This window comes from Gossypium hirsutum, chromosome A07, assembly GCF_007990345.1.
Source record: "Gossypium hirsutum isolate 1008001.06 chromosome A07, Gossypium_hirsutum_v2.1, whole genome shotgun sequence".
Lineage (NCBI taxonomy): Eukaryota > Viridiplantae > Streptophyta > Magnoliopsida > Malvales > Malvaceae > Gossypium > Gossypium hirsutum.
Genome location: NC_053430.1, coordinates 4467526 through 4480960, shown reverse-complemented (window position 1 = coordinate 4480960; position 13435 = coordinate 4467526). Strand labels below are relative to the sequence as shown.

Sequence of the window (13435 nt, the reverse complement as noted above, 5' to 3'; positions counted from 1 at the left end):
GATCAAGAATGCTCAACTAATATTTATATTATAGGATTGAATTTGTTTCTATTAGTAATGTGTGACTTATACCTATATATAATAAACATATTAAATAAAATACAAAAATTGCTATTATAATTAGATTAAATTTGGATAACTTTAATATAAACTATTAGTAAAATATATGTTTTGATCACTTAACTTCAAAAGATTATAAAAATGTTATAAAATAGTCATTGAATTATTCAAAAGTTTTCATTTAAACAATAAACTATCTGAAAGTTCTCATTTAAGTCATTGAGTTGTTAAGTTTTTTTTTTAAAGTCTGGTTAGTGAGCTTCAAGCAACGATTCGACAATTAGTACGGTAAATTAGTAGTCATTAATACGTAAAAGAATATACCTTAGATTCAAGTCGATCTGACGATTAATGTTAGATATCGGAGAAGAAAGCTGTTTGGATTTTAATTCGTAGACTCGTGATGTTCAAAGTTATTTCATGAAAAAAAATTGAACTATTAAAGAGAAGGGAAACAAAAAAGCTTTTGATTGATGCAAACGGTGAAAATAAAAAAGACCATACAACAATGATTTTAACAACCCAATGACTTAAATAGAATTTCACCGATTTACATCAATATTTGCTAAGAAAGCAAATTAAGCTTAGGTTTCCTTTGATCATAGGCATTTTATCAACTAAAAAGTAAAAACAAACAAATTATCTAAGCTCTCTCTCCTCTAATCCTTCTAGCAAGTTGAATATCCTTAGGCATGATTATAACCCTTTTAGCATGAATAGTGCAGAGGTTAATATCCTCAAAAAGCCCAACGAGATAAGCCTTAGGAACTTCTTGAAGAGCAATGACAACACTACTTTGGAACCTTAAATCGATTTTGAAATTTTGAGTGATTTCCCTCACCAACCTCTGGAACAAGAGCTTCCTTATCCGGAGTTCAATGCTTTTCTAGTACTTCTTGATTTCTCTAAGAGCCATAGTTCCAGGCTTGGATCAGTGAGGCTTCTTCACTCCTCCGGTTGCCGGAGCTAATTTACAAGTTACCTTTGTGGGTAGCTACTTATGAGAAGCCTTGCCACCAATTGATTTCCTAGCTGTTTGCTTGGTACGAGCCATTGGAAGAACAATTTGAGTGGCAATGAAGAGCATTTGGTTTATGAGAAAGTGAGGAAAATTTATAGAGTAAGCTTTGATTGGGTAAATTAAATTGATTGGGTAAATTAAAGTGAATTAGAAGTGGATATATAAAGGGAACTTGGGAGAAGTAAGAAGAAGTGAAAACTTGTGCTTCTTAAGAAATATTTTAAATGGGTGAATTTAAACGAATAATAAGATTGGTTATTGATGACTTGACATGATCCTTTACCATTGCAGCATATTTGAAAAAATGGTACGCCATCTCATGTAAAGTAGACAATTTGTACGAGGGGTTATTAATGATGTGGTACTTCAAATTTTGGTTTGTGGTGCTAGCCATAAAGGCTTGAATGGCCAAATTATCATAAATCCCTTTTACGACAATAGTTGTTGCATTAAATCTTCTTATAAAGTTACTAAGTGACTCGTTTTGTCTTTGACGGGTGGACATAAGGTAGACAAGAGATTGCTGAAAAGTTTTGTTAGCAAAAAATCTACTCATGAATAACCTGACCAATTAATCAAAAGGACTAGATGAAACCTTGAGGCAATGACAGGTACCACTGTCGGGTAATGTGTGAGAGAGTCATGGAGAAAGCCCTGCATTTAACAGCATCAAAGGCACCGATGATGCTCACGTGGTTGTTATAATAGGCTAGGATTTCCTCTAAGTTGCCTATGCCATTGTAGGAGAGCTTTGGAAAATTGAATGAGGTAGAAAGATTGTAGGTTAACATTTCTAAGGACAAAGGGCTCGATAGAGTAACTTCAAGAGGTCTCTTTAGCTTTAGACACACAACCTCTTGCAACAATTCTAACTTGTTGGTCGCAATCTGCTCCTCTATGAAAGTAAGATTGTTTAGAGCGTCTCGAGCCTGAGGATTGGCTGGGTGAATTTCTTTAGCAATCATATCATTATGATGGATTTTGTTTTTATTTCTGCGGAAGGTGGATTAAGTAGAATTTTCTAGGTGGTCGCAAGGCAGTGGACCATTTCTTCTGGCAGCATCTCTAACTACGCGAGGTCGGTAATTATCTGCTTATTATTGGCATTCGTATGGTTAAGGAGATGATGACGCTCCTACTGCTCTTGGACTTAGTGCTGTTACTCAATGAGTTGTTCTTCCATGCTCCTAATTTTTTTTCTTGCATCTTATTGACATGTTGAAATCTAGATGATTATTACTGCTGAGAGGCTTGATCCGCGGGGATGGGGATGATGGTTGAACAGAAAAATAGGCAATGGCTTGTTGGAAGTATTGGCCGAGTTGTTTTCTAGGGTCAATGGAGGAGATGTTAGAGGATGGGTGTAACTTGGTGACTACTAGTAGGACAAGGGTAGTAGGTGGGACAGATGTAGATGGGTTGGAGGCCAAGGGAGTGTTGAGGGTTGCCATGAACTGCGCAAAAGGATGAAAAAGGTTGAGAGAATGATAGGAAATGTTGGTTCGATAACTAATTCAATGGAGCATTCTTAGTGAGGTTTAGGGTTAGAGGGAGCTTAGAGTTTACAAGGTTGATAGGATTTGCCAGAGTAAAGGAGCTTGCTGGGTTGGTGGTGTAACACCCCTAACTCGTATCCATCGCCAGAGTAGGGTTACGAGGTATTACCGATCAATTCACAATATATAGCATACATTTATCAAACATAAATCATTCATTCTCATAAATCATTCAACACAATCATATTGTGTGATTCGGGACTAAACCGATAACATATGAAAATTTTGGAAGCTTAGAAAAATTTCAACCATACAAGGGTCACATGCCCGTGTGAACGGGCTATGTGCCTCACACGGCTCCAGACACGCCTGTGTTTCAGGCCATGTGGAAACAGGGCATACATACTGACTTGTATCACATGGCCGAGGACACGCCCGTGTACTAGGCCGTATGAAAACTTGAGGGTATACTGACTTGGCCACACGGCCGATCACACGCCCGTGTGTCTAGGCCGTGTAACTCACTGACTTGATTTTAAAGAGAGCTTCAGGGGACACACAGCTGTGTACCATGATCGTGTGTCACACACGGCTGAGACATCGTGTCTCTACTCGCGTGGACAAAAATAGGCTATTTGCCAAGCCATTTTGCCACTAAACCAATTATACCTATAAAAGAGCAAATGGTACCATTTCATCATACAATTAGGCAGCCAAAATCATCTACCAAATGTACAATTCATATCATTATAATTTCATCATCTATTCCAAATCTCAAATCACTACCATTTACTTAGCCAAATACATGCCAAAATAATATCAAACAATATGGATCATTTACCATAATTTACACATACATAACTTACCCTACAAATAACCAACACAACATCTAAAATCATATTTTATCAAGGCATTTCTCCAGCATTTATATTCCACAAATCAATTAACCATTTGAGCAACTATAAAACCATAACCACATTCATACCAAAACATACAAAAATAAGCCATCACTTATGGCTATATATACAAACCAAAACATATACATTTACAAGCCATTTTAAATGGCTAACTTCATAAGCTTCACATATACCATAATGATCAAAGTCCCTATACATGCCATATACTCAAAGCTTAACTCAAAAGTACCAACTTAGATGTTTGATAGTGCGATGATGTTCCCGACAACTCCCAGATCCGAGCTAGCCTTGATTCACTATAAAACATAGAAAAATAACAAGAAGTAAGCTTCATAGCTTAGTAAGCTCGTATGTGAATAACTTAATTCATCGAATCAATGCAAATCAACCAATTACACATGACAAAACCATATACACATTAACTACAAACCTTTCTCATGTCTCAAAACATGATCAAATACCATCTCATCGAACTTTCACTATTTAATACTCGAATAGGTTCTGTACATACATGTATCGCTTCGTACTAACCTCTTCCTCAACCACATTGTTCGTTCACCCATTGAACCGTTTGGAATAGAAAATGGATACTCAGGAGTCTTGTACGATAAGTACCTATACCATTGCCCATAGCCAAATTAAGATAACTTATCCAAAGAACTATTATCATGGCCCGAAGCCAAATCATCTGATATGCATGGCCCGAAGCCAAATCAGTAAAATATGCACCCGCAATGCTAATATCATGACCCTAAGCCAATTCAACGTATCACTTATTGACATGTCAATAGTATTCAAAACTATTCTTAAGGTTCAACCAGGCTTTCACACTTTTCGTTTCTATCATCGAATGCATTTGTAAAGTCGTTTTCACAATTCATGCATTATCCATAATCCCATTTTAACAAATTATGCAATATTAAAGCATTTTAACATACATTTATAATGTAGTAATCACATATGAACTTACCTCGTATTTGGAATTGACGGATAGGGTCGACTACTCGATAACCTTACTTTTTCCCCGATCTAAATCCGAATTCGTTCTTTCTTAATCTATATGAATTCAAAATTAACTTATTTAATCAGCCATTCATTCAATTTAGTCCAAAACATACATTTAGGTCTATTTCCACATTAGCCCTTAAACTTTCACACTTTTAACAATTTAGTCCTTATTTCTCGAAACACAAAATTCACATAATTTCAATAAACCCAAGCTTGGCCGAATTATTTATAGGTTCCTAGAAGCCCAAAACTTTCATTTATTTCACATTTCAACTACATAATTTGCACATTTCACAATTTAATCCCTATTATGCATTTTCATTAAAAATCACTTTACAAAACATGAAAATCTATCATCAAGCTTTCATATTTCAACATTAAATATCAAAGAACACATAGATTCAAAAATGGAAACTCTTAAAATCTTTAACGGTTTCGAAATTAAAGATACGGGCTAGCTAGATTGAGTTGCAACGATTACAAAAACATAAAAATCATCAAAAACTGAGCTAAAACGTACCTTAATCAAGCTAGGAATGTGCCGAAATTTTGAAACCCTTTTAATGGTGTTTTATTTCTACTTTCGGCTAAGTAAAGAAGAAAACAAGATGATATCTTGTTTTTCTTTAATTTAATTCATCATTTAATACTAAATTACTTTATTAACCTTATTATAAACCATTTAAAATCATCATATTAATGTCCAATATTGTCCACCCACCATTTTAATGGTCTAATTACCATTTAAGGCCACCATAATTAAAAGCCAAAGCTATTTGACACATTTAACTAACAAAACATGCATTTTACATTTTACGTGATTTAGTCCTTTTTACCGAATTTTAAGCATTCAAACAGTAAAATTTCTTTACGAAACTTTCACACATACATGCTATCATGCTATAAACACATAAAATAATATTAAAATGATTTTTTGACATCGAATTTGTGGTTCTGAAACTACTATTCCAATTTAACCAAAATCGGGTTGTTACAGAAGGAGTTGGCTGGGTTTATCGAGTTGATAGGAGCATCATTCTGAGAAAAAGTCATTGTAGGTCGTCCACGTTCACCAAACCAATTATTGATACTAAATACAAACAAGGGACAAGACAATAAGGAAGTTGTGGTAGTATGAATGAAGGCCGGTTCACCTAAGAAGGGGAAGAGCTGAGAAAGACAAGAGGACAAGAAGATGGTTGTGCGAGTTAAGGAGGTTGATTTGCGGTGAGGGTAAGGATTCAAGGATTGCTCAAAGGGGAAGATCATTTTCTAATCGTTTAAGAGGGTATTTATAAGCAAGATCCGCTTGGCTACTTGCATGACGTGGAAAGGTGATTACCATCATGGAGTACTGAGAGACATGCATATTGGGACCTATCTGTTATTTTCTTAGGCAATATAAAGTTGTTATGTCCAGATGGGTCCCAATAGTCCCCGAAAGGAGTGCTTACACTAAAAAGCAGGTGGCCTAACCATAACGAATGAGTGGCTAGATGGAGGGATGGTATCTCTTCTATTAACGAGTAGCTTGTGGTTGAAAGTCGATTTGGGGGGTTGAATTAGCTAAAGACGACATGGCAGATGTTGGTAAAGGGCCATCCTCAAGTACTCACTTGAAGCTCTTTGAGTGCGCCACAGGTAAGATTTGAATAACGGTATAACAATTATCTTGGAATATTAAACAAATAATAATTATTTAATAAAATTTAGTTTAAAAAATTTTATTACAAAATCAAATTAGTTATAAAAAGAAATTGTAAAGTTAAAACTAGAAATCAAGTAAAAGTGTAAAACGGGCAAGAAACGGATTGTTATCCGTGGGATATTAAGCAGCCCACTTATTCTTCCCCCTTTCCACAAATTCATAACCTAACGGTTTACCACCTAAATTAGTTTTTGATTTATAAATTACACCCTAATTTGTTTTTGTTCATTTTTTTGAAAAGTCATTTCTCTTTCTTGTTATCATCTTCCTCCTACCATCGTTCCCATCGTTCATCTCCTCTCTCGTCTCTGCAAATCAGTTTTTTTCCTCTTCTCTTCTCATCTCAATTATCACCCACCACCGTGTCCGCTGGTTTTTGCCGGATCTCTGTCGGAATCCGTGTCGGATCGTGTCGACACGGATACTGCACTCCAAATTGCCGAGTCCGGGTAACGAAGGTAGTGATGCATGTAGATGACTCCTCACTGTGAGAATCATAGTTCATTTCTGTTTTTATTATGAGTCATGCTATTTTCTAAACAACTAAATAGTTATTGTCTTGTATTTGAATTAATCTGATAAATGGAGTTGAATTATATTGTTGTTGCTAGATGTATTGTAGAGTTAAATCCATCCAATAGAAGTTAGAGAATAGAAAGAAAGAAAAGGAGGCTTGTATGTTTCTTGGCAATTATTTTCTAATTGAGAGAGGATTCTACGCTGCACATCATACAATTTTGCTGTAGTTTTCTTTTTCTTTTTTTCCTTTTTTTCCGTTGGGTATAGTTTGAAGGACATTCTTCCTTCTGTGACCTGTATCAGGGCTTCTCTTTATACAATTTGGTTGTAGTTTGGGGGTACTTGGTCTTTCAAAATTTTGTTCCTATAATGTGGTTGTAGAAGGGTAAGCTCTTTTCTCCATTATCATATACGTGGCCTTCATTCCTGTGACTGACCCTTGCCCTTTTTCTCTCTTTACCAAAGAAAAGAAGAGCAGTTAGGTATCCATACCTAAGGTGTTCACTATCTAGATTACCATTTACATGTGACCTAGTCTGAGTGGATTCTCAGACAGATGGATTCTAGAAAAATCCGATCAGCGTATGAGGGACGTTCCATCCAGGCTCCAAGTGCGATACGACATGGTTCACTTGCTGGCTCAGGTCCTTCTGCTGCTCGTGGGGCTTTGGAGCCACTTCTACGACCTGAGCTTTTAGAGAACAAGATTGCTTCTCAGGCTGCAGAAATTGAGCAACTTGCTAGAGACAATCACAGATTGACAGCTAGTCATGTCACGTTGAGGGAGGATGTTGTGGCTGCTCGTCATGAAGCACAGAAACTCAAGGAACACATTAGAAGCATCCAGAATGAGAGTGATATTCAGATCAGGGTTCTGCAGGAAAAGATTGCAAAAATGGAACCGGATATTCGGGTTGGTGAGAGTGTTAAAAAAGAGTTGCAACAGGCACTTATTGAGGCACAAAATTTAGTCAAAGTGAGACAAGAGTTAATTGCCCAAATTCAACAGGCCTCGCAGGAGTTGGCAAAAACTCGTTCTGATGTTAAGTGTCTGCCGGAGTTGCATGCTGAACTTGAAGATTTGAGGAAAGAGCACCACAGATTACGGTGAGTTAAACAATCATTTTGTTGCTTGGTGTCTGGAACCCTTCAGTAAGTTATCATATTGAAAATATTTTGCTGCAATATTCACTGTTATTGTGGTAAAATGTTTTGTTATTAATATGATAGTGTTTGTCCTGAAAGAATACCACGGGACTTGGTAACTGCATTTGGTCATTCAAATTCTTGCAAGAGCTCCGTAACTTTTAAATATGATTTATTTGCTCTATTGTTCATCTGAATTATAAACTGCTTGGTAACTGTTAAAAAAATTGCCATGTTGAATATGCCGATTGTTATTATTGCCCCATGCTCCAGCTTTAATGTGGCATGCTGTTTTAAGTAATCAATAGATGGAAATGGTTGTAATAAGCCTTGATAGCACCAGATTTATAGATTGATTATCAAAAAATTATTCTGTGAGCCCAGAGTCATAGGTTACGCAAATGTTCAAGCAAGCAAAATAATCATGTTGCTTACTTCAAGATCTCTTTGTTTCATATTTCATTTGTGGGGCTTTCCACCACCATATAGTTGCCAAGAAGTAGGCTCTGATTACTTTTTTGAATTTGTTTAAATGTAGCGTTACATTTCAGCATGAAAAAGAGTCAAACATAGAGCAGGTGGAGCAAATGCAAGCTATGGAGAAGAATCTAATCCGGATGGCAAAAGAAGTTGAAAAGCTACGCGCTGAAGTCTTGAGTGCTGAGAAGAAAATGAATGGTAACTTTCTTTTCCCATATAAATGGTACTTGGCACACAATCTGGTTGCTTCTTTACTTTTTCTCCCACCTTTTCCCTCTGCTAACACTTGCATTGATGTTGTGTTCTTTAACACAAATAGGAATGGTACCATATGCTGGTGGCTACATGAATCCTGATCCTTCATATGCACCACCTTTTCAAGGTGGCACCACCTATTTTGATGGCTACAGTCGGCCTGTAATGCAGACAGTTCTTGGGCCAGTAGAGGGCCTAATCCCTTATGGTAATAGTACCAATGTTCCAGCTGCTATTGCTGCAACCGGTAGTCAAACTGTCCCTAGCTCAGTTTGGGGAGCACCCTACGATCCATCACTTGCTCAGAGGTAAACTAGGCGAAGCTGCCTTGAAAGCCTCACCTTGACCCTGGATTGTTAGCTTTATGCTGTTAAAGATATCAGCAGTTAATAAAGCACCACAGATTACAATATGGGCATCCCATATTTTACCCTCAAATTAGCAACTTGGTATCCATTGCACGCTAAACTGTTCAATTGAAACTATGTATGCTTTTAGAATACAGAAAGGTGAAAGAACTAGGTCTTCCTTGCGTTTGAAGCAATTACAAGATGAATGGCATATTAGTCCCCAACTTTTGCGCCTGTAAATATGATTTCTGGATATAATATTTAATAATTCTAAGTATTTTGTTTTATATTCTCAAACATTTAATCTAAGGGGTGTTGAAATAGTTAGCTTGATGCATTGTTAATTGAACTATAATTAACTAAACCCTTAGTTGAATTGAGCTTTTTTTGTTAAAATAATTAACCGAATCGAACCAACTTCAATTAATTTTGTCGGCTTTCTATTTAATTGTTGTTTATAACTTCTTTTTTCTTTTGGTTCAAAGTTCATACCATTTTGAAACAATTATTGGCAGACATTACACTAAAATGGTAGTGTGCATTAAATCGGAATAAAAATATGACAAACAATGGTGCATTGTCATATATTAGAACAAAAACATTATAACATTACATTACAATGACAGTTGGAACGAATTTGATAGGTGTTTAATTAATATATGTTTTAGAGTTAAATTCACTCTTAGTTTTAGGCTCTTTTTAAGTGAATTACTAAGTTTAATATTGGGTTTTAGTAATTAGATAGATTTTAGTTAGATAGTATTATGTTTGTTTAATTTTAGTGTTAGTGCCATTTATCCTCGCTTGAGTTTCGCCTACTTTTAAGTAGCCCATCAAAGATTCGAAACCTGATTTTTCTTCTTTGCTCATTGATTGTGAATGTTCTCATTCCTTGCCAATGCTTGAACAAGAATTGAAATACTATGAATTTTAGAAGAATGTGAAAGTTCATTGCTGTACGCAAAAATTTATAAAAAAAAATTTACGCAAAAATCTATAAAACAAAAAAAAGAAAGAAGGCATTTTTAATGCGTATGTCACATAAATTAAAGGTGTCTAGCACTAATGGCATCATTATATCCACGATTTTTTTCATTTTCCTAATTAGCATCCATTCACAGGTCAAATGGTCTGTAATTTTAATTATAAAAATTTATAGAAATTTAATTTGGAGAAAGACTGCTGCAAATGTAAGAAATGTAGACACGGGTGATATCCAATTCTTACTTATAATTAGGGCAGCATATGATGACCTCAAAAGTCTTAACAGTAGTAAGCTTTATGGCATTCCTGAATTAGTCAAAGAACACTGGATTACTGTAGTGGATTTATACCACTGAAAGTATTATCTAAAAGGAAATTAGATATTTACAAGCAGAAAGTCAATTTCCAGAATAAGGTGTTTATAATTTTAGTTTATACCCTTCTTTTTTCTATGTTGGAATGTATAGCAGGAAAATCAAATATAGTTTGTTCTCTTTTAATGACTTAATACAGATACTTTTATGTATTTCTTGGTTTATCTATGATTCAAGGAATTTGTGATGTTGGACAGCTTTCCTTTTAGGGGCTGTTCTGGTATTATGGACCTTGTCTGTGAACATTAATTGATGGTTTGGTGGGGAATTAGATGACACTTTGATTCTGCAGTGAGAGTTTTCAGATACCCTTTTGTGGGATTTTGGAACTTCAATTATCTTTTATTGTATGTTTCTCTTGGAAGCCTGTTGGCTGTGACTAATTCTTTATACATATTCATGCCAGTTGGCTTCTAATGTTATCTCTCTATACTTATTCTACCGTATAATTTCCTTGAAAGATTAATCTATAACCCCTGCAAAGGGTTTCAAATTTCTCTTTTGCTTTGACAATGATTTTGCGCTGTCATAATTGGAAGTTTCACTTTGAACTCTGACATTTCTTCCACACCATTTTTTCCTTGTATATTGTCCCAGATTGAACTGAAAACGGCCCCAGCTGACTTTCGTTGCCGTACAACAAATCAAACTAGACATCGTTTCGGCCGCTACATTGAGTTTCACAGGTACACTGCTTGTTAGGAAACTACCAAATGTTCCCTCCCCCCCTCTTTCTTTTAATAATCTTAGAATCAATTACAGGTGCTTGGCTGCAAAGGATGAAGAGTCATCAATGCGAAAAATTTGCCTAATACTACCGTTCTCTTTGTCCTGGTGAATGGGTGAGTATACCTAGTTTTTCTTATCGTCATAAGTAAACCAGAGTTTGCCTTGTTGCAATGGAATTGATGCTGTATATAAGCTTTATATCATGTGCTTTTTATTCTCCTAGCTTGTAGTACAAAGCTCTATTGTTCACAGGCAAATATGCCTTGTATACGTCATGTCTCTGTTGATGAAGCTTGTTACATATTCTGTACTTTCAGATACCAACTGATTCATATAGAAATATGTTATTCTTAAGGAAATAACTTGAAACTCTGACAGTAAGGGCATAAGTAAATTATAGGTGCTTTTATTGCTCACCAGGTGTGCCCTTTATTGTGCTTCTGCTCTTTTTCTTTCTCACTATCAGAAGTGATGTAGCATGTTAGTATACTACAAGCTGCTCTATACGTCATATTGGTAGAATTATCATTGATTTGGCTGATGATGTTTATTACAAATATGAATGAAGTGTCTACTTGAACATGTTATTGGTTTAGGAACAGTTTTGTAAATTATTGTGATTCTTCTTTAATAACTACAGTGCTTGTATCAAGAGTTACTTGTAAAGGAAGTATTGATAACTTAAGCCATTTTATTAAACTCGTGTTTCCCATTTTAACATCCTGGATGATGCTGAAATTGATGCCAGATTGAGAAGTGGAATGAACAGAGGGAGCATGGTACTTTCCTGCGTCCTCTGTGACTGTGATCACACATTGGAAAGTGGGTGAACCATTGCTTCTCTGGCATGGAAAACTTGTCTTTAGCTACTTCCAATAGTTATTCTTGAAAGTTTCGAATTAATAAGGTCGATGAGTTGTTAAAGAACTGGAATATGCTCAGATGCTTTAATTCATGTACCTTCTTTTTCAAGCAGATTGTTTCCATCTTCATTTACATTTTAGTGGTGTGGTACTGCTTTCATGAATTTTCAGTAAGTTCTTTTTCTCGGTATCGTTTGCTCATATACTGCTCACAGGCAAGGAAAATGATTTATATTTGCATTAAGGGTGGCTTTGATAAGTCATATAATAATGGTTTAAACCACAAATGGTATCTAAATTATAAAGCTCAGATCCCAGCCCATAATAGATCTGAGACTGAGACTAATTTGGCCTAAGCCTAAGATAAATCTAACCCAAAGCTTGAAAAAATTCAAATTTATAACTGAACAATAATAATTGACATTAATAATTAATATAATTTTATGATTTACTTAAAAAAAAGATAATTCTTTATTTTTGAAAATATATTCATAAACATTGCATATTTATTTTAAAATTTTATTAATAGGAAAAATAATTAATAATGATTTTTTTATGTTTAATTATAAAGTGCAGTAAATATTTAAAAACATTAATTTAATATAAAATATCTTTAATTATTTAATTATATATGTATAATAAATATATAAAACTAATAATTATTAAAAGCTATAAAATTAAATTTTAATAGTAATAATATAATATATTATATAACTATTATTGAAATCGATCACCTAAACTGATCTTAAATTAATATATTAAATTAGTATATTATTAATACATATAATAAATATAATATAATATATTTTAAAAATATTAATATATATATAACTATTATGATATAGATTATAATAAAAGATATAGTATTACATGATATTATAATTTTTAACTATTGATGCATATATATAAACTATTAATATATTATATACCATATAATATATTAAGAGGGTTAACTTTTAAATGCAGAAAAATATAGGAACTTAGAGCATATTTCAGTCAATATAATAATATATGATAATAATTAATATATTATTATAGTAAGTGATATATGGCAGGCTAAAAAGTTATTATCTTGATGAAAGGAAATTTAATATTAAAAATTCAAGTATATTGTCATGGAATTCGCTTTTGATACCAACTTAATCAATATGGGTGAGAGAAAATATTTAATATATTTTTTAATTTACTTAAAAATAATTACTAGTGTACTGGTAAAATAACTAGTTTATAAATTCATTAAACATGTGTTTGATCCTTTGATATATTAATTTTAATTTTTTTATTTAAAGATTATATAAAAATATGAAAATATCGTTAAAAAAATAATAGTAGTCATTTAATATAAATGAAATATTAACTTTTCTCAATTAAATTGGAACTCAATTAACTCGTGAATAAACTTAATTAAAGGTTTAAATAATACTATAGAAAAATCAACTCAAGTAATAATCTTTTTAAGTCAAAACTTAATGTTTGATTTATTTTAAGAATTCTTTTTAAAGTTGTTTTAATTTTTAAAAAGTAT

At 33.8% G+C, this 13435-nt stretch overlaps 1 protein-coding gene and 1 pseudogene across 4 annotated transcripts; both read left to right on the top strand.

Moving 5' to 3' along the window:
• Positions 1 to 6284: 6284 nt before the first annotated feature.
• Positions 6285 to 9237, top strand: LOC107953701 (protein FLX-like 4). 4 transcript variants are annotated; one of them, XM_016889087.2, is made up of 5 exons: positions 6309 to 6668; positions 7033 to 7114; positions 7195 to 7836; positions 8414 to 8553; positions 8675 to 9237. In XM_016889087.2, exons 3-5 carry the CDS (start codon positions 7286 to 7288, stop codon positions 8920 to 8922), a joined length of 939 nt encoding a protein of 312 aa, XP_016744576.2. In that variant the 5' UTR covers positions 6309 to 6668; positions 7033 to 7114; positions 7195 to 7285; the 3' UTR covers positions 8923 to 9237. The 4 variants fall into 4 exon arrangements, with proteins under 4 accessions (XP_016744575.2, XP_016744576.2, XP_040973199.1 ...); XM_041117265.1 differs by having other exon boundaries at positions 6350 to 6697; XM_016889086.2 differs by lacking the exon at positions 7033 to 7114 and having other exon boundaries at positions 6285 to 6668.
• LOC107955967 (cytochrome c oxidase subunit 6b-2-like) lies at positions 9095 to 12035 on the top strand (annotated as a pseudogene).
• Positions 12036 to 13435: the final 1400 nt, after the last annotated feature.

Bases quoted from the DNA above. Each gene is read 5' to 3' on its own strand.
- LOC107953701 (XM_016889086.2), top strand. From the start codon at position 7,286: ATGGATTCTAGAAAAATCCGATCAGCGTATGAGGGACGTTCCATCCAG. The intron at 7,837-8,413 runs GTGAGTTAAACA...GTTTAAATGTAG, and splicing joins AAAGAGCACCACAGATTACG to CGTTACATTTCAGCATGAAA. The intron at 8,554-8,674 runs GTAACTTTCTTT...TAACACAAATAG, and splicing joins TGCTGAGAAGAAAATGAATG to GAATGGTACCATATGCTGGT.